This window comes from Indicator indicator, chromosome 35, assembly GCF_027791375.1.
Source record: "Indicator indicator isolate 239-I01 chromosome 35, UM_Iind_1.1, whole genome shotgun sequence".
Taxonomy (NCBI): Eukaryota; Metazoa; Chordata; class Aves; order Piciformes; family Indicatoridae; genus Indicator; species Indicator indicator.
This window is the reverse complement of record NC_072044.1, coordinates 4,327,947-4,346,539: the sequence shown is the minus strand read 5'-3', so window position 1 is coordinate 4,346,539 and position 18,593 is coordinate 4,327,947. Positions and strand designations below refer to the sequence as shown.

At 58.9% G+C, this 18,593-nt stretch overlaps 2 protein-coding genes across 2 annotated transcripts in view; both read right to left on the bottom strand.

Annotated features, from left to right (window-relative positions):
* Positions 1–540: 540 nt before the first annotated feature.
* Positions 541–3,785, bottom strand: ELF3 (E74 like ETS transcription factor 3). Its single transcript, XM_054395928.1, has 8 exons — positions 3,623–3,785; positions 2,714–2,935; positions 2,408–2,494; positions 2,195–2,314; positions 1,902–1,991; positions 1,139–1,255; positions 787–982; positions 541–661 (listed from the first exon to the last, which is right to left on the bottom strand). The coding sequence occupies exons 1-8, from the start codon at positions 3,783–3,785 to the stop codon at positions 541–543; spliced, it is 1,116 nt and encodes a 371-aa protein (XP_054251903.1).
* A 9,773-nt stretch (positions 3,786–13,558) lies between these two features.
* KIF21B (kinesin family member 21B) overlaps positions 13,559–18,593 on the bottom strand; it is a 28,129-nt gene continuing 23,094 nt past the window's right edge. The window contains exons 29-35 of the mRNA XM_054395789.1: positions 18,432–18,568; positions 17,926–18,106; positions 16,956–17,120; positions 16,348–16,465; positions 15,495–15,665; positions 14,869–15,068; positions 13,559–13,613 (exon numbers count right to left, since the gene is read on the bottom strand). Of these exons, the coding sequence (XP_054251764.1) occupies positions 13,559–13,613; positions 14,869–15,068; positions 15,495–15,665; positions 16,348–16,465; positions 16,956–17,120; positions 17,926–18,106; positions 18,432–18,568 (1,027 nt within the window). The remainder of the gene's footprint in view (positions 13,614–14,868; positions 15,069–15,494; positions 15,666–16,347; positions 16,466–16,955; positions 17,121–17,925; positions 18,107–18,431; positions 18,569–18,593) is intronic.

Sequence of the window (18,593 nt, the reverse complement as noted above, 5' to 3'; positions counted from 1 at the left end):
GCCAAGTGAAGCTCTACCACGTTCCCATCTTCTCTCTAGCTGCCACACTGGGAAGCTGCTGCACAGGGAGGGCCTCACCCATCCCACATGGAGAGAATAGGATGGGCTGCCCTCAGCAGGGCACAAGCAGTGATGGGGCAGGACCCCATAGCTGGGACAAGTCTGTCCAGTCACAGGTGGCACAGCGGTGCTGCCTCCCTGCCTGGGCAGGAGGTGGGTGGCAGCAGGAGACCTGCTGGGCTCTCACTGCGGTGCTAGCTACCACTTGAACTTCTCTTCCCCTTTGTGTTTGTCCAGGCTTGGAAACAGCCAAAGTCCTTCTGGCTGCAGCTGGAGGTGCAAATCCAGCCAGGAAAACAGCAGCTTGCAGAAACCTATCGGAGCCGAGGCACCACCTCAGTGCCCATGCAAGGGGCAGGGTTTCACAGCCTGCACAGGGCAGCAGCCTCCAGGCACAGCTGCAGGCAAAGATCCCTGCCAAGAAGCCTGTCTCAGGGCTGGCCCTGGGGTGCCTGTCGGACTCCGGCTCATCCAAGACTCCTACAGATCCTTTTTCCTGCTGAGAACCTCCTCCTCCTTCCAGCCGCTGGAGTTCTTCCCGAACTTGTAGACCAGACGCCGGCCGTCGACCCTCTCCAGGATCTCTCTCTTGTAGTAATACCTGCGGCAGAGGGAGGTGGAATTGGGGCTCTGCCTGCAGCCTGCTGGGGGTCTGCTGCAGGGCACGGAGGGGTCTGGCCCAGCCCTGGGGGCTGCTCCTGGCCCGGCCCAGGGCAGGGCACTCACCGCATGGCCCGGCTCAGCTTCTCGTAGGTCATGCTGCTGTTCTTCTTCTTCTGGCCCCAGAGCTGTGCCACCGCCTCCGAGCGCAGGAACTTGAAGACGCCCTCCCGCCGGTCCTCCCACTTCATCAGCCCCTCATTCAGCTCGGGGTGGATCAGGATGTCCCGGATGAACTCCCACAGGTGGGTACCTCTTGGGGCTGGAAGAGGACAGAAAGCTTGTATAGCTTCCCTGCTCTTTGGATCTCCCTGAACACCCTGCCCAGGGTTACGGCCAGCAGACGTGGCCTGTCCTGCTCCCTGCCCAGCAGGACTCCCCAGCAGGGGTGCAGCTGGCAGCCTGCAGGCTCACATACAGTGCTTGCTCTTCCTGCTCTCCAGGCAGTCTCTGCTCTCCTTGCTGAGCTTTCGGGGCCGGCCCCGTTTCCGCTTGCCGTGTTTGCTGTCCCCTTTCTTGCTCCCTGCATAGTCATCTGTGCACAGACAAGGGGACAGGTCATGCTCTGCACAGCCTGCTACTACTGCAGCTCTACCCTCCCCAGACACAGAGATGCCCTCCCTCAGGAACCAGAGCATAGAAGGGAGGTAGTGGGAGCACTGGGATAGAGCAGAGGCTGCAGCCTCTTTTCAGGCAGAGGCACAGGCACCAGAGAACCATCCCCTGAGGGTCAGGTCTGCCCATTCTGTTCAGCCTCATGCCACCCTCATCCATGCCACCATACCTAGTGGCTCGTCCTTCACCAGACCCTGCTGCTTCCAAGCATCCCTAGTGTCCCCAGGATCATCACCAGCTGGGATCAATACTGAACACAGTTTTCAGTGCCCAGGATCTCTGACTGTCACCCTCACTCAGCTGCTGCCACCCAACCCTTCCCCCCAAGCTCACTGCTGCCCTGGCTACCCCAGCCCTGTCCCAGAGCCTCCACTATGGCCACACACAACAGAGAGAAACTGACCCCTGGTGCACAGAAGCCCAGCCCCCTGCTTCTTTCCCAACATGGGGATGGGTGTTCAGGTGTTGTTCCTACATCACTGCCAGATGGGATATGCTCTGCAGCTTCTGGAAGTGCACAGCAGCAAGCCCTCCCCTCCCAGCTCCTGCTTGGAGCCAAAACTCACTATCAGGGAAGAGCTTTGCTTCCATGGGGTCAAGCTCAAGGTCACTTCCACCGGAGTCCTGGGAGTTGGGACTGTGCAACATCACAGGCCCTGGAGGTAAAGATACAGGGCTCAGACCACCAAATGCAGGCATCTTAAGATCCTTCCCACTGGATTCCACCCTGGCCCCCGCCTCAGGTCACTGCAGGCCAGCCTGTAAGGCCCAAACCCACACATGGTGGTGGGGCAGTTCCCCACTGATCTCCTAGATCAGCACAAAGCAATGGGTGTTTTCCACAGGGCAAAACACTGACCTGAGACATCAGAGCTGCCTGGGGACATAGCATCAGGGAAGCAGGTGATGTCTGTGGGTAGGAAAGGGGTTGTGGGCTTCATGTCCTCCAGGGACTCCTTGGCACAGGGATTTCCCAGCTCTGAAAGGGGCAGAGAAGGGCAGAAGGGGTTGGCTGTGCCTGCACCACCACATGGTCACTAAGGAAAAGGCTTTGCCAGGGCCTCTCTCTTACCCAGGTGGCTGGAACCCAGGAAGGACTGTTGGGAAGTCACATCTTCTTTTTCCAGCAGGTCAATGATCCAGTTCAGCTCATCAGAGGCTGCAGGGGTGGGGGGACTGGGATTAGTGATGGTTATTTGGTACAGGGAGGAATGCTGCTTACTGGGAGCTGAGCCCAGCCATGTCTGGGCTCTGCTCTGTGCCCCCACAGCCCCTGCTGCCTCCCACAGGCACCTTCCTCAGTGCTTGGGGTCTTGGTCTGGTGGGAGGTGGCCTCAGCCTCATGGGCTGGGGACAAAGGGGCCATTGGGCCACTCACTGATCTCGTGCAGGCGGTCGTAGAGCTCATCCCCCAGGTGCCCGAAGATGAGGCGCATCTGGTCGCGGGAGCAGTGGCAGAGCGCGTGCCCGTCCATGTTGCAGCAGGAGAAGTCGATGGAGCTGGCATCATACTTGTTCTTCTCCACGTGGTAGCTGATCCACTCCAGCACTTGCACCTTGGTCCAGAAGTACGGGAGCTCACTGAACCACTCCGGCTTGTCTGCGAGGGATGGAGAGCGAGGCTCAGGGGCAGGGCAGCCGTGCCAGTGCCGTGTGCCACATGCAGGCTGCCAGCTGCAGCTGGGCACTGGGTCTGGTCTCCTAGTGGTCACACAGGGCACAGTGGGCCCTGTGCTTGGAGGCTTGTGGCACTAACAAGTACTTAACTCCTGCTCCCAACTCATGGGTCTGCTTTTGTCCTGGAGGACAGCAACAACCTAACGCTTCCCCAGCCCTTTGGCTGGTTTCAGTGCTGTGTGTCCCATTTGTGCTGGGATCTGCCCTTCTCTGATGCCTGTGCCTCCCCCAGGACCATCCTACGGCAGTCCCACCAGTGGAGTGGGACCCTCGGCACCAGGACTGTACTTCTAAACTGCTCTCCTGGTAAGTCCTGGCAGCCCACCCCTTGGGATGTGCTGGGAATGGAGGGCAGTGAGTCCCCTCTACTCCATACACATCTGATGTGCTCCAAGCAGCTGCACCTTGTGCCACCTGAAGTCTCCAGCAAACATTTTAACCAACACACCCCTGGAGAAACTGAGGCACAGCACAAGCCTGTCGCAGTGGGCCAGGACCTTGCAGTGCTCTTCCAGGCCAGCTGCACTGCCCTGCTGCTGACCTGCACACCTGCTTTCCTGTGCAGCCACCACTGCTTCCCTGCCCAGCCACCACTGCTTCCCTGCCCTACCTGTGCTCTGTGCCAGGGGCTGGCTGGTGGGGAGGCTCAACCCCAGGGTGGTGTCATCTCCAAGGTGTCCCAGCACATCCAGGGTGGGCTGCACCTCATCTGGCTGGTACATGGCGCTGATGTAGTTGGAGAAGATGTTGCTGATCTCGCAGGATCCTGCCATCGAGCTCTGTGCCAAGAGGGACAGTGAGCCACAGCCCCGGGAGGATGAGTGGGATCCAGACTCGCAGCTGTCCCAGGTCCAGGCTGGGTGAGACTGAGCTCTCCCTCCCTCCACCCCCCGTCACCTCTCAGGTCACTTGTACAGAATGCCACCCAGCACCGGCCAGGGCAGGGGCCTGACTAAACACAAGCCTGGGGCTGGGAGCAAGGGAGTCTGAGCCGGAGCAAAGGAGGGACACAGCATCTCCATGCTCGCGGCTGTCCCCAGCTGGCCTCAGCAGCACAAAAGGACAGCACGCAGGTGGCTCGCAGGGTCTGGTGTGGCAGAGCCCTTCCGCGGAAATGGGCACGGCAGGGCACGCAGCCGTCCAGCACCTCCAACCCCATGGCACAGCAGTGGTGGGACGGGACCAGCCTCCTGGGCCCACTGCTCACTGCAGTCCCCAGTGCTGGCAGCTCCAAGTCCTCTCAACCGGTCGCAAGAAGTACATCCCAGTAACCGCAGCCAGCATGGGAACAAGCCCCTTCCCGGCCCTCGTGGAAGATCTAAATCCTGCTGTTTGCTTGACAAAACCTGGAAGCCTGCGGAGGCTCCTCCAGAGCTCCGTCGCTGTCCCCCGAAAGCGCAGGCGGCCCCGGCGGGGGCAGGAGGGTGGCAGATCCCCAGCGCACCTGCGGGCACCGCCGGGACGCAGGGGGAGGGCAGCAAAGCAGCCGTCCTGGGCCGGGAGACATCAGCAGAGCCTGGATGAAAAAGCTTTGGTACCTTCTGCGCTGGCAATCCCAGGAGGGACAGCTAATCCCGACGGGCAGTGAGGGAGCAGGAGGGTGCCGTGCCCGGCCGCCGGGCACCGCTGCTGTGCCAGGAGGCTGCGCCGATGGGCAGGGCCCTGCCCCTGCCGCCTCTTTTATAGCCCTGGCTGCGTAACGCGAGCCGGCGGCCCGAGGGGAATTCCAGCCTCAAACGTTCATGCTCCCAGATCCAGGTGATTTGCATAATGCGAGCCAGCAGGCCCCAGCCCCGCGCTGCCCTGCCGGGAAATCTGGGCTGGCTGTTTAATCATTGCCAGGGCTGCTGCCCGCCGCTGCCCGCAGCTGCATCCGCAGCGCCCCGCGGGCTGCCTCCCTCGCTCCCGTTTGCCCAGCTTGAGTTTGTGTGCTGGCAGCAGCAGGCTCACTGGGTGCCCGCTGCCAAGCAAACACACCCAGCAGGGCCAGAGCGGGCCACGGGGGCTGCGGGTCCCTCCCCGGGCTTTGCCCGCAGCCAAGGGGCTGGGAATGTTGCTCTGGGCACCCCCTCGGCCATGGGGCACCCCCAGCTCGGGAGGGCAGCAGCCTCACACCAGGCAGGTGCTATCACGTGGGTGTCTTGGCCAGGTTTGGAGCACAGACTCCATCCACCCCTGGCACAGCTTCTCCCAGAGTGGGAAGGCAGAGCCAGTGACCAGTCAGTCCGTGTGGGCATGGAGCAGAGCCCAGGCAGGTGTCCAAGTACTGCTGCTCTCTCTCGAGGGCTGTGTCGATTTCCTGCCTGGGGAGGGGTCTGAGACAGGCTGCAGAGCTGCGAGAGCCCCTTTCCTGCCATTTCACAAGTCCCTGGCACACACTCCCAAGGGACACATGCCAAGGGGCAAGACAGGGTTGTGGAATGCATTTGGTGAATTACCTTCTGGTGCCACCTGGGCAGAAGTACTTAGGACCCTGTCTGGATATGTTCATGCTGGGTTTAGCTCTGTGCTTGCAGAGGAGCCCCAGGCCAGTCCAACAGCTTGGCATCTATTTGCCCAGTGGTGCTACTATGGTGAGCCATCCACATCCGTGCCACACAGGGGCTGGCACAAACCCAGGGCAATATGTGATCAGGGCAGACCCTGGCATCACACAGCCTCCTCTGGGTCCTTGTCTTACAACCTGGTTCCTGGCAGCAAACCATCTCATGTGACAAGACGGTGACAAACATGGGTGATCTACCTCAGCCTATGAGCCAGCAAGGGCAGGGTAGCTGTGTGCCCCATCCCCCTTGTCACGTCACCCTGGCTGCCGTGCCATGCTGTGGCCCTGAGGCAGGCAGGGCCAGTGTACCAGTCAGAAGGAACCAGGTCACAATAGCTATCACCTGCCCCAGCCTCATTCCTCCATGGTGCAGTCACGAGTGCTGGGTGCTGCCCAGCCCTTCTGATTCCTGGGCACAGCATCCCACAGTGCACAGAGATGTCCCCACAGGCAGGCCAGCCACAGGGCAGGCCAGGACCACTGGGGAAGCCACCAGTGTTGGGCAGACGCAGCCTGAAGCCCATGTTCAGCCAGGAGCTGAACCCAGGGCTCCACTGTGCCAAGGGACCTGCCCCCCAGCTGGGCTTCCAGTGCTTGTGGTTAGAAACCTGTCCTTGGGGAAGGTGTTTCTGGAGCAGGGTGGGACCTGCCAGTTCTGTGACAAGCCCAGGGCCACAAAGAGGGCAGGTAGCATGGAGAAGGGAAATGATGTGCCCATGTTTAAAAAGAGTAGAAAAGAGGACCCAGGAAATTACCAACTGTCAAACTCAGCTCTATGCCCAGGAAGGTCATGGAACAAATTCTTCTGGGAGCTCTGCTAAGGCCAGTGGAGGGCAGGGAGGTGATCTGAGACAACCAGTATGGCTTCACCAAGGGCAGGTCCTGCCTGACCAACCTTGTGGTGTGACATCAGTGGACAAGGGCAGACCAAGAGATGCCATCCATCTGGACTCCTGTAAAGCCTTTGGCACGGTCCCCACAGCATCCTTCTCTCTGAGTTGGAGAGATGTGGATTTGATGGGTGGACAAGGAATTGGTCAGATGATCTCATCCAAAGGGTAGTGGTCAATGGCTCAATGTCCAGATGGAAACAGGTGACAAGCGCTCTCCCTCAGGGGTCTATATTGGCACCAGTAATGCTCAGTGTCTTCATCAGTGATAAGGACAGTGGCACTGCAGCACCCTCAGCAAGTCTGCAGATGACACCGAGCTGAGTGGTGCTGTTGATGATGAAAGGCAGGATGGGTGCCATCCACAGGGACCTGGACAGGCTGCAGAAGTGACTGAGGAGAACCTCATGAGGTTCGATAAGGCAAAGTGCAAGGTCCTGCACCTGGGGCGGGGCAGGGCAGTCCTTGATATCAGCCCAGACTGGGGCATGATGAGATTGAGAGCAGCCCTGCAGAGAAAGACTTGGGGGTGCTGGTGAGGGAGAAGCTGGACAGGAGCCAGCAATGGGCAATGGCAGCACAGAAGGCCAATGGCAGCCTGGGTTGCATCCAAAGCAGTGTGGCCAGAGATGAAAAGAGGGAATCCTGCTCCTCTGCTCTGGCTTCAGCACAGGAAGGACCTGGAGCTGATGGAGAAGGTCCAGAGAAGGCCACAAAGATGATCAGAGGGCTGGAGAACCTCTGCTACGGGGACAGGCTGAGGGAGCTGGGGTGTTCAGGCTGAAGAAGGGTCCAGGAAGACCCAGGAGCTAAAGGTACTTAAAGGTGACCTACAGGAAGGCTGAGAAGGGACTGCTGAGAAGGACGAGAGGCAATGGTTTGAAACTGGATCAGGGAAGGTTTAGGTTGGACATCAGGAGGAAGTTCTAAACAGTGAGGGTGGTGAGACACCAGAACAGGCTGCCCAGAGAGGTAGTCAAGACCCCATCCCTGGAGATATTCAAGGCCAAACTTGGTGGGGCCCTGAGCAACCTAATCCAGTTGAAGATGTCCCTGCTGACTGCAGCAGGGGGGGGGGAGTGGACAAGATGACCTTAGAGGGTCCCTTCCAACCTGATGCATTCTATGATTCTATGATTTTATTTAGGAATCTTGAGCGCACCCAAGGCTCTCCCTCACCCCAGGGGATCTGACCAGATGCTTGGTGGAGCATGGAGCAGAGAGAGCATCCCCTTTTCCAGGTCTCCTTTGTCTGCAGACCCACAGCACACCCTGGGGAGAGCCACAGTCAGTCCATGCACCTGGGCTATGCCACCAATGGGAGAGGTGCCCTCAGTGGGTGACACCTCTAAGTCTGACATGCTGTGAGCCCTCTGGGTCCTCCTGAGGCCCAGCCTGCCCCTTTCCTTCCCCTTGTGTTTAGGAACCAGGCCAGCAGACCTGACCAACCTTCCCCAACACCTTGCAAGCTTTGCTGGCCTGGAGCCCTGCCCTTCCTGCCCCTCTACCTGACCAATGTGTCACAGCCCAAGCCATGCGGAGAAGAACACAGTGCAGACATTCCCTGGAGATGCTGAGACACTATGTCAGGAGCATGGTAGAGAGAAGCTCCCCATCCCCTCCCCAGAGCCACAGGGCAGCAGTGAGCTGCTGGATGGTGCTCATGGGACCCTCCACTGTCAAGGAGCAGCCACAGCACTGATGGGCTCAGGGCAACTCCTCCTTGAGCCTGAGGGAAGATGGCAGAGGGCTGCCAGGATCTCATTGCCAGAGGCAGTGGCTCCCAGGGATGTGTCCTTGTTGTTGTGTTGCTGCTAGTCTGAGCTCCCAGGGCACCTTCAGGCATGTGAGGAGCATGGCACAGAATGTTGCCAATCCAGGCTTGCTGGAGCAAGAAAGAGAATATCGTGAATTTGGCATGAGGTGGTGCCAAGGGAGGCACAACAAAAGGTGTCTGTGGTGCAGTCAGTGGCTGGGGCACCAGGCAGGAGGGGATGCTTCTGATGTCTGTGGTACCCTCACGTTTGTTTGCCCTTGTGGCACTGTGGTGTGGCTGTAAGCATGGAGGCTTGCACCAGGACAAGCCACAAACCAGGCTAAGGGTGACACAGGACATGGTCCTGGGGACTGGCATGACTTTGGGCACTGCCAGCTCTACAGAGACAACCATTAGGGCTGGCTGGCACTGCTTTCAGGATGAGCACTGCCAGGTATGTCCTGAGCCCAGCGCTGGAGCCCCTCAGCTCTCACCCTGCAGCAAGGTGTGGGGTGCCCAACACAAGAAGTGGGGGCTGTGCCTGGAGGAACTGCACCCAGAGTGGTCAGTGTGAGACCACAGCTGGCAGCTCCTCACTCAGCTGCTCCATCTGACCAGTTTAACCAGTGCTGGGCTGGGAAAGAGAAGTGGGGGTTGCTGGGGCCAAGGCCTTGCTCTGCAGAGCCAGGGGACAACTCACTGCCCCCCCCCCCCCCCCACCTGCAGCACCCAGGGCTGGGGCAGGCTGAGTGCCCAATATCTTGCAGGGCATAAGCTGGTGGCCAGCGTCGGTCAGCTCTGGGCACTCAGCGGACACCAGACGCTGGCACGGGGGTCAGCCCCCTCAATCTGTATCTCCCCTCCCAAAATCTCCAGCCGGGCAGCTCGGGGGCCGCGGTGCGCTCTGCTGCGCCCAGCTGCAGCAGCTCTGCCGAGCCCAGCGCTGCGGTCCCGCAGCCAGGGCTGCCACCTGCCGGCTGTCCCCAAGGCTAGCCCTCCCCTCAGCCAGCTGGGCATGCCCAGGGCATCCGCCGTGCCGCCTAACCCCCCGGCTCCATCCGGCTGCCCTGAGGGTCGTGCGAGCGGCTTGGGGGCGGGTAGGAGCCACCCAAGCCCTGACTCGCAGCACCTTGCTGTAGTGCCGGGACTCTGCCAGCTCGTGGACCTGGGCACCCCTCAGAGGGGTGATGCACTGCTGCACGCTTCGGATGACTTCTTCCCCTCCTCCTTGCCCGCAGACCAGCACGGCCGAGGCGTTGCTTCTGCACACCAGCCCCCAGCGCAGGCACCGCTGCAGCCTCGCTGGGCACAGAGAAGGGCTGCAGCAGCACCGCTTCACCAGCCTGCCCCCAGCCCCTTTGCCAAGTGCATCCTGCTGGCATGGGCAGATCCAGCTGTACCCTTCCCCACTTCAAAGCTCTGCTGCTTCATCTCAGAACATTTTATTCGTGAAGACAAAAAGGCAAGGACCAAACACAGCCATCGAACCCCCAGTGTTCAGGGACCCAAATAACTTACACTATGTACAGCAGCACAGCGAGGTACAAAAATCTATCTACACACCTTGGCCTCTGGCAGACCCAGACCGCGGGGCTGGGCTGCACCACCCAGCAGAGGAACAAAAGCCTTCACAAGAGCTGGCCTCTGGAAGCAGCTCCCAGCAGGAAAAGGCACCGGCGATCGGCGACACTTGTGCAGCGGGGAGGGGACAGAGCTGCGGCCGCCCCGGCCCTGCCGCGGACAGTGTGGAGCAGCAGGGAACCAGGGGCAGAGGCAGGATGGAGGAGAGGACAAGCCCCCGGAGGCAGGAGGAAGGCGCTGAGTTGTGCTTTTCTGGGGAGCAAGGGCCTGGGGGCCGGAGCTGTGCTGGGCTCCCTCCTCGTTAGAGCCGGAGCACCATGGGTAGAGGTCAGGGCCAGGAGGCTCATTCCCTGCCCAGGAGGGTGAGGGAGGCTCGGGGAGGGAGGCTCTGCAGGGATCGTACCCGGACCCCAGCCAGCATGGGACAGGGAAAGAACTGGGATAGGGGCACTGGGGGAGCACCCTGGGAAGCAGGCACTGGTTCTGCAGCGCCAAGGCAAGAGACAGCATCTGAGACCCCAGAACAGCTGTGCTTGGAGGTGCTAGGGACAAAGGCCATACCTGGGGAGGACAGCATGCTGGTGCTCCAGCTCCTTGCAGCTGGCCAGATTGAGAGGTGCTGCCAACGTGTCCTCTTGTGCCATAACAAATATGGGTGCCAGGGAGGGAGAGTGCCTGGGCTCCCCGGGTGGGCTCACAGTGTTTTGGGAGCCAAGTGGGGCTCCTGAGTCAACTCCACCCTTTTTGTGCAAAGCTCAGCTCTGGGCCACAGCTATGCCTTCAGCAGAGGCTGGAGCTGGGCCCTGTGTGCTGGAGGGAGAAGACTCATGGAGCAAGAGTCAGGGTCTGGGAACAGAAACATCATCCAGAGACTTGAGGGAGGAAAGGACCTCCTGGACAGCAGGTATCACCACACCCAAGGCACCCAAGAGTAAAGCAAAGCAAGGTGCAGGGCGCAAAGGCAGCTCCAAGTGTCCCTGCAGGGGGCTCAGAGAGCAGAAGGGACTGCAGCAATGTGTGGTGCAAGTCCTGAGGCCTGGGGGAGTGCCCCAGCACAGTGCAAAGGGATGAAACAGCTTCACCTGGTTCCTCCAGCAGGCAGCCCACCCTCACTGTCATCCCAAGCCCTACACCCACCTTGGGTGTCCAAGCCTATGGCCCCACTCTGAGCCCTGAAGGACCAGAGTCAAAGGGGCCACCCTTGCTACACCACCAGCATGTTGGGACCTTGTGCTTTAGTCTTTGAGGGAACCTGGCCTCCCGGAATGGCAGCATGGCTCAGAGCTGTGAGGCCCTGCCCAGACTCTATTGTGCCAGAGGACTGAGGATGGAGCCTGTGCCAGCTTCCCAGCCCCAGCAGAGAGTGTAATCTGGGGGTTCCAGGGTTACCCTGGTTTTGTTCAGTGTCTGGGACAGGATCTAGATTCAGCTACATTTTGGGGGTGAAAAATCAAACATTACAGATGAGAATCAGCTTCTCTCACAGGACACCCCCCCCCCCCATCCTGGACAGAGACTTGTACTGAGCTCCCTGCTGCACCAGGCCCAGCCCATCCAGCTCTGCATGGACATTTCCTACACAAGGGCTTCATTGCACCTACAGAGAGTATCTGTGAGAGCAGAGGGTGAGCTGAGCCTTTCAGAGGTCCTTTTCCATCCTTCAAAGGGACAAGAGGGATCACTTCCAGGCTGCAAATCAACCCAATAACTACAGCAACAAGGGCAAGCCTCAGCCTGAGAGTTCCAGCAGCAGGAGCCAGATCTCAGTGTTGTGACTCAGCTTGGGGGGGGGGGTCCCACTGCAAAGGTGAGAGCTGGAGAGCAGAATGCTGGTCCTGCTGTGCTGCCCAGGAGGAGGCAGGGAGGGGGACACGAGGGGTGGCTCAGACATGCAGCAAGGTGGGGGCGAGGCCACATGTACCCAGGATGAATTCAAGTGTCAAAATGATAATAATAATAATTAAGAGAAGAAAAAACTAACCCCACAAACTCCCCACAAAACCTAATGACAACAGCACCCAGCTTGCACCATGAGGTAGCTAAACCAGAACAACATGCAAGAAATGCTCTCCTGCATGGGAAGTACCAACCCACGCAGACACTAGGACACACACACAGCTATGGGACTACAGTCACCCCTCACACCAAGGACTCAGACCTCTGGACACTTGCTGCTGTGCACAGAACCCAGCTGCCTCCAGTTGCAGGCTGCAGAAGCCTTGAAGACCCCTCAAGGTGCTGCTGGATGTAGCAGCAAGGTGGATGCTCAGCATCATGCAGGATTGGCCCCTCAGGCCTGGGCAATGAAGCAGCCTACTGCAGCCTACACACAGCAAGGAACTGGCAGCAAAAGGCAGGGCAGGGCTGACCCTGAGCCTCTCCAGAGCAGGTTTCTTCACTGACTTCATGAGGGAGCAGCAAGAGGGTGCACATCAGGCACTGGCAGGTCTTGGTGCAGATACTGATGTCCATGGTGCACACACCCCCACCCCCTCCCCCACCCTCCCATCCCTCTGGCCAAAGAAGATTAAATCAGCTGAAGAATGGGGATGGAAACCCTCCTGAGACAGGCTTGGGGGTTAACACCTCCTGCAGCCCCCCACATCTGTGCATTCCCCTGGTGGCTGTGGTGCCCCATGAGCCAGGGCACTTGTGTGGGACCAGGGTGAGCCACCCCTTCCTCAAGCTGCTCCCAGCACAGCAGATCCAGCCTGGGCCATCCTCCAGCTGTTCTTTGTCTTGCTGAGTCCTCTCTGGCTCCTGGATCCATGGGGACCAAACCTGAGCTAGGGCTAGGGCTGAGAGCAGAGCCTGGGGAAGGATTTACAGCTTCCAGCACCCAGTGATGCAAAACGAGATGGGCACAGGTGTGGGCTGCAGTGTCCTGTGCCCTCTGTTCTTGCTTTGTTTAACTGCTGCAGGAACCCACCAGAGAGCCTCTGCTGAGGGCACATGTGCCAAGGGCAGGGCAAAGCAGCCCTGCCCCTTCCCAGGGCAGAACAGGGTGGGCAAAGGGGGGAGAGCCCAGGAGCTGTGGGTCAGCTGAGTTTGTAGCTGGGGCTTGGGGAAGGTCAAAGGGAACTGCAGTAGGTTATCTGCAAGGTGCCTGATGGAGATTTTCCCAGGCTTGCAGTGCCTCCAGAGCTGGGACACAGCAAAGGCAACCAGAGGTGCACACCTCCAGCTGCTGGGGACAGGTAGATGGAGGATGAGGAAGGATTGGACTACATGGAAATCCTTCTGCAGACTACCCACAGTTGTCCCATAAGTTACATCTCCAAAGAAGGAGCTCCTCTATCCTGTGGTCCTGGCCAGCAGACACCAATTGTCCTCATGGCTGTGGAGTGGGAAAAGATCCTTGCAAGAGCCAACCCCAAAGCCACAAGGGACAGAAGCAGCACATCACGGTGTAGGCCACAGGAGCTCATAGACTCAAGAGGGAATTAAGTGTCTCTGAGAAGCAGCGAAGGAGCTCTGACCCCCAGAAATCTTGGCAGGTGTTACAGCAGAGTGGGTGAGAAGAGAGACAAAACATTTCTTGGTCACTGGAAAACCATCAAGGAACCTCAGCAGGAGGGAAGGTGGAGCTGACAGTGCCCATGGAGCTGTATCTTCACTGTTAGAAGAACCAGATGGGACATTGTCCATCTCTTGGGTCAGGCACAAAGAAATCCCTGTCCCCGGGCCAAGCTGTAGATCACCAAGTCTTGATAGTGAGGGAGAGGTACCCCAAGCTTCACTCTCCTGCCATAGCTTCCAGTCTGTTTGCAGGTCCTAGTTCGACCCCACAGGTAACCTCCTCCCGCTCCAGAGCTTCACTGTCAGGTCACTGAGGATCAAAGGTGAGAGGGGCAGCGTGACCCAGAGGTGCCCACAGCAGCCCCCCAGACATGCTGCAGGGAGGCACTGCCAGGAGGAACACTCTGCCCACCCCCAGCCCACAGCAGCATGCAGCCCACAAGACTTCCAGACCCTTTTGCATTGGCAGGAGATGGCCCAGTCTGGTCTGAGGAGCAGGCAGGGGCCCAGTGGGGCTCAACCTCCAGCTCACTCCACTGGCAGCATTTGGGGACACAGGGAAACCCTGACCTCCAGTGCTGGTCCTGACAACATCCTTGCACCCATTGGATGAGCTCTAACTAGGTCAAAGCAGTGACACCACAGGGAGCTGCTGTGCTTGGTGTCCCCAGGGCATGGGCTGCTTCAGGGGGGGCTGCTGACTCCCACCCACCATCCATGCAAAGGTGCAAGCAGGCCACAGCTGCCCCAGAGCTGCCCCAGTAGAAGTGGGCACTCAGGAAGGAAAAAAATGAAGACAAGGAGGGGTGTGGCTGGGACAAGGGACAGGTCACGTCTAGCACAGACTTATCAAAAGTGGGAAAAAACGCAAAATTGTTTCATACCGTGAAGAAGCAGCTCAGACCAGAGAGAAAGAAAGAAAGAGAGACAGAGGAGCAAAAGCAAGCAACAGAGAGAAGGACAGAGGGAGAAAGAGATGGAGAGAAAGAAAGGGAAAGGCAGAAGAAGAGTGCATGAGCAAGAGGCAGAGAGGAGGGTCAAGGCAGGCTAGTAGCACGGCCCTTTATGGCAAGGACGCGTCGTGGAAGGCAAGGGGTGAGCCCAGGCACGTAACTCCATAACTTTACCCGGCAGTCACTGTGGCACAGGTGGGTGGTGGGGAGGAGGAAAGGCAGAGAGACAGAGAAAAAGGAAGGGAGAAAAAGGACATGGTCGAAAAGAGGACATCAGAGCCTTGCTGCCAAAGAGCTCCCCGAGAGCAGCAGAGGATGCCCAGCCCCGGGGAAGAGGAGTCCCTGCATGGAGGATAACCCAGGGCACCGTCAGAGCACGGGCAGGGAATAGCTCTTGGCACTGCAGTGGGAAGGCTGTGCCATGGGGCAGGCTAAGGTGGGTAAAATGAGACAGGGGAGTGGAGGGACAAGGAAGCTGCGAGACTCCCTCCTGCCTTCACTCCCTGCTCCCTGTCTGCTCAGCACAAACCCACCCAGTCCCAGGGATGAGAGTGCACGCCAGGGGTCTCCCACCTCCCGGGGGCTCTGGGGGGTGGAAAGCCTGGGGCTCACCTGGAGGCAGTGAAGATGTGCTTTGAGTTGGTGCAGATGGCATTGATGGGGCTGTCATGCCCTTTGATCTCCCCAACTGGGGTAAAGGTGTCCACATTCCAGACTTTGATCATTCCTCCTCGGCAAGCACTCAGCACCATGGGGCGGCCAGGGATGAAGGCCAGGGCACAGACCCAGTCTTTGTGGGCATTGGGGATTTGCTGTAGATGTGGGCACAGAGACACCATGACTAACCTCACCTGCAGCCTCACACAGCCAGCCTAGGATCTCAGGTTAGCCCAGGGCTGATCTAGACTGTAGGGCTAGCAGTGCTAAGTTAGGGAGCCAAGGGAATGGATTCAGAAGTCAGGGCTTGGTTTGTTCCTCGGGCAGAAGGCAACAATCCTGCCTTCAGAAACAATACCCAGCACTGCAACTGGTGCTGCAGCCTGTCTGCCAGGGAGAGCTGGCAGTCCTGAGTGCCCCACAGCACAGACTGCTGGGGGAACAGAGCCACCCATATGGTCTGCCAGATTCCTAGGAATGGGACTGCCCTCCCTGACTAGCTCAGTGCAAGGCACTGGCACCAGGTGCCACTTATGCCCCATGTTACCCTGAGGACCTGTGCTGCATGCTCCCCTCCAGACCTGGATGAGTTCCTGCTGCTCCAGATCCCACTTCTTTATGCCGTTGTCCCTGGAGCCACTGAAGAGGACGTCTCCCTGGATGGCTAGGCACTCAATGCCATCATAGTGAGGGGGCTCGAAGTTGTGAGTGGGGCCAATGTTGCCCACCATGCCCTCAGCAATCTCAAACACCTGGACGAAAAACAGGGAGTGAGAGTACAGACAGCGGTGTGAACAGGGTTGAGCCTCTCTTGGAGACATTAGCCATCACCCTGTGTTTTCTAGGCTCAGAGTGATGCTGGAAAGGGGAGTGGGCATTGGTCAGAGGAGGCTATTATAGGGCTGAGGTCTCTTCCAGAGGTCCTGCCACCATCAGGGGAGGTCTGCCATCAGAGACAGTCCCAATTATGCTGCACTGCGCTGCTTGAGCCAAGCTAAGAGCTTGCAGCTCTCAGTGGAATTCTGTCTCCCTCGTGATCTCACCATCCCTCTTCACTCCCCTGGTGCCAGCTCCAGCTCAGCCTGCTAAAAAGTGGCAAAAACCTAACAAGAGAGGGCAAGCTCCTGCTGTGCTGCAGCTGTGAATGAGCAGGCACAAAACAACTGTATCAGGGAGGAGAACTGAGCAGAGCAGGGTGAGCTGCTAACCTGGGGCAGCCGTAACATGCAGGTACCACTCACAGAGCCCAAGAGATGAGAGGATGCAAATCCAAAGGTGCATTGCCCAAGGAAAGGGCAAAACCCTCACATGCAGAGGTGAGAACAGAATCTGGGCTTAGATTTCAGAGCGAGAGAAGAGACCTTAGGAGTTTCCCACAGGTGGGTGTGCTGTGCCCATGGGGCACAGTGCTCTGCTCTGCAGGAGGAAGCATACCTTGACATAGTGATCCTTGGAGCCTGTGACCACCAGGTCGTGGCTGCTGGCCGTCTGGTTCACCGTCAGACACATCACAGGCCCAATGTGGCCACTCAGCTTCCCCACGGCCTGCAGCCTGAGTGCAATACCCTGGGTCAGCCTGCCAGCCCCTTCCCAGCTGCCAAAGCTCCTCCAAAGGGCTCTCCCAGGCCCTGGAGTCCCCTAGCAGGGCTCATTCCTTTTGGGAGATGGTGAGCCGGGCCATCCTTCGTCCTAGCAATGCCGGGGGTGGAAGGCAGCCTTGGGGCATGCCAGCATCCAGCTACAGAACTTAGGCTGCAGCAATGGTTCAGCAGCCCAGTGCCCACCTGGCAGGGAGGTGGGCAGGGGTGAAACCAGAGTACTGCTGGTCAGCCCACAGGTCTGCTCCTAAGCTCTGCCCAGCTCACAGACAAACCCCCAGCCCAAGTACCTCCACTGCCACTCATCACAACTTGGCGTCTAATAGGAAATGGTCCTGAAAGTCCTTTTTGCAGACAACTTCCCTTGCTAAAAAGGCTTTCACCTGCCCCGGGGGGGTCATTTCAGCACCCCCTGAGCAGACAGTGCTGCCCAGCCCAGCTCACCTGCTCAGCTCCCAGACGCGGACGGCGTTGCCGGTGGCAGCGTAGAGCATGGTGCCGGAGGGATTGAGAGCGATTTGGTTAATTTGGTGCTCGCCCTGCACGCTGGCCACCGAGCGGCTGCCACCCCCGGTGCACGCGTCCCCGGACATCACCTGCCCTGAAGAGCTAAGGGACAGAGAGGGGAAGGGGTCAGAGCCACCACGGCCCTGCTGAGGAACTGCGCTGCTGGCTCCAGGCTGGCACAGGAGGGTCCCACAGCAGGGAGGTGACACAATGGCAACAACACCCTAGGCCAGTGCCCTGCTTGCAGAGGGTGCTAAGGATGTTGAGAGCATGCATGGCAGGGTGTCCTGCTCTGGTTCCCATTCTAGGGCTGCTCTTCTCCCATTCCTCTTTGCTTCCTGCAGGAGGAGCAGGCTCATGCTGGCAGTCAGCACAGGGAAGCAGAGGCCTCTGCTCCACAGAAGTACCTTCAGGCAAGGTAGATGAGCTGAGGCTGGATGGAGAAGGGAGTTCTATGTTGGAACAAGCTCATCACCCTGGCCTGACATATTCTAATGTCTGAGCCCTGCTCCAGACTGGCATACCACAGCTACAGCCTGTCCCATGCTCCTCTCTTGACCTCCAACTCCTCACAAAGATCTGAGCTTGCGATTTTACTTATCCACAGTACTGTCAGGGACTGCACCTCCTGCATAGAGCTGCTGGCTCTCCTGGCCTCTTTGCACTGCAAACCTCTTCAAAGCTCTTTACCCTGAGCCTTGACTGCAGGAAGTCCCCATGAGTCCCTCACCCAAGCTCCCTTTCAGCCTCACTGTTGCCAAAGGATGCAGCATGGTAAACTGGCACTAAAGCAGCTGGTGTTTGGCTGTTTCCCCAGCCCCAGCAGGCCCTGGAGGACTGGATTCTACCAGGTCAGAGGTGCCCAGAGTGCTCAGGGTCCCCCCAGCTGCTCCTGCCTGTCACGTACGTGAGGGTGCGGACGCAGCGTGCCGAGTCGCGGATGTCCCACACCTTGATGTAGGAAGTGGAGACGGTGAACACCAGCCCCGTGTGGCTGCAGTACTTGATGGAGACTACATTGTTTGGGTGACCCTTCAGGGAAGCAATTTCTTGGCCTGTCACCAGGTTCCACATTTTGCAGCTCCGGTCTGCAGGAGGAAGAACATGCCCAGGAGTGCCAGGCTAGGGGGATGTCACCTCTAAGGGTGTGGTGGGTTGAGGGCAACACCCCTTGTGAGCATTCAGAGGATCAGAGGATGTTAGGGGTTGGAAGGGACCTCCAGAGGTCATCGAGTCCAATCCCCCCCTCCATCCACAGAGCCAGAGGAAAGCAGCCAGCCAGCTCCAGCACCCAGGCAGTGCAGGGCAAGGCTCAATGCTGAGGGCAGGAAAGAGGCCCAGGAGGAACCATCCTCATGGTGCCTGGCACTTCAGGTGCCAGCAACCCCCACGTTCTGCCTGTCCATCACACACCTTTGGAGCCGGTGAAGAGCAGCTCATCAGTGGCATCCAGACAGAGCACAGGCTTGGTGTGTCCCTCTGCCACGGAGACACACTGCAGTGGGGCCGTCCGGGCATTCTTGGTGCCACCCACAGGGTTAATGATGCCCCTTGTGTGGGAGAGAAAGAACAGCC

Coding starts and splice junctions, on each gene's coding strand:
- ELF3 (XM_054395928.1), bottom strand. CDS start 3,785: ATGGCAGGATCCTGCGAGATCAGCAACATCTTCTCCAACTACATCAGC. Junction 1,992..2,194: donor AGGCAGCTCTGATGTCTCAG/GTCAGTGTTTTG, acceptor CTTTACCTCCAG/GGCCTGTGATGTTGCACAGT. Junction 983..1,138: donor GAGCAGGAAGAGCAAGCACT/GTATGTGAGCCT, acceptor GTCCTCTTCCAG/CCCCAAGAGGTACCCACCTG.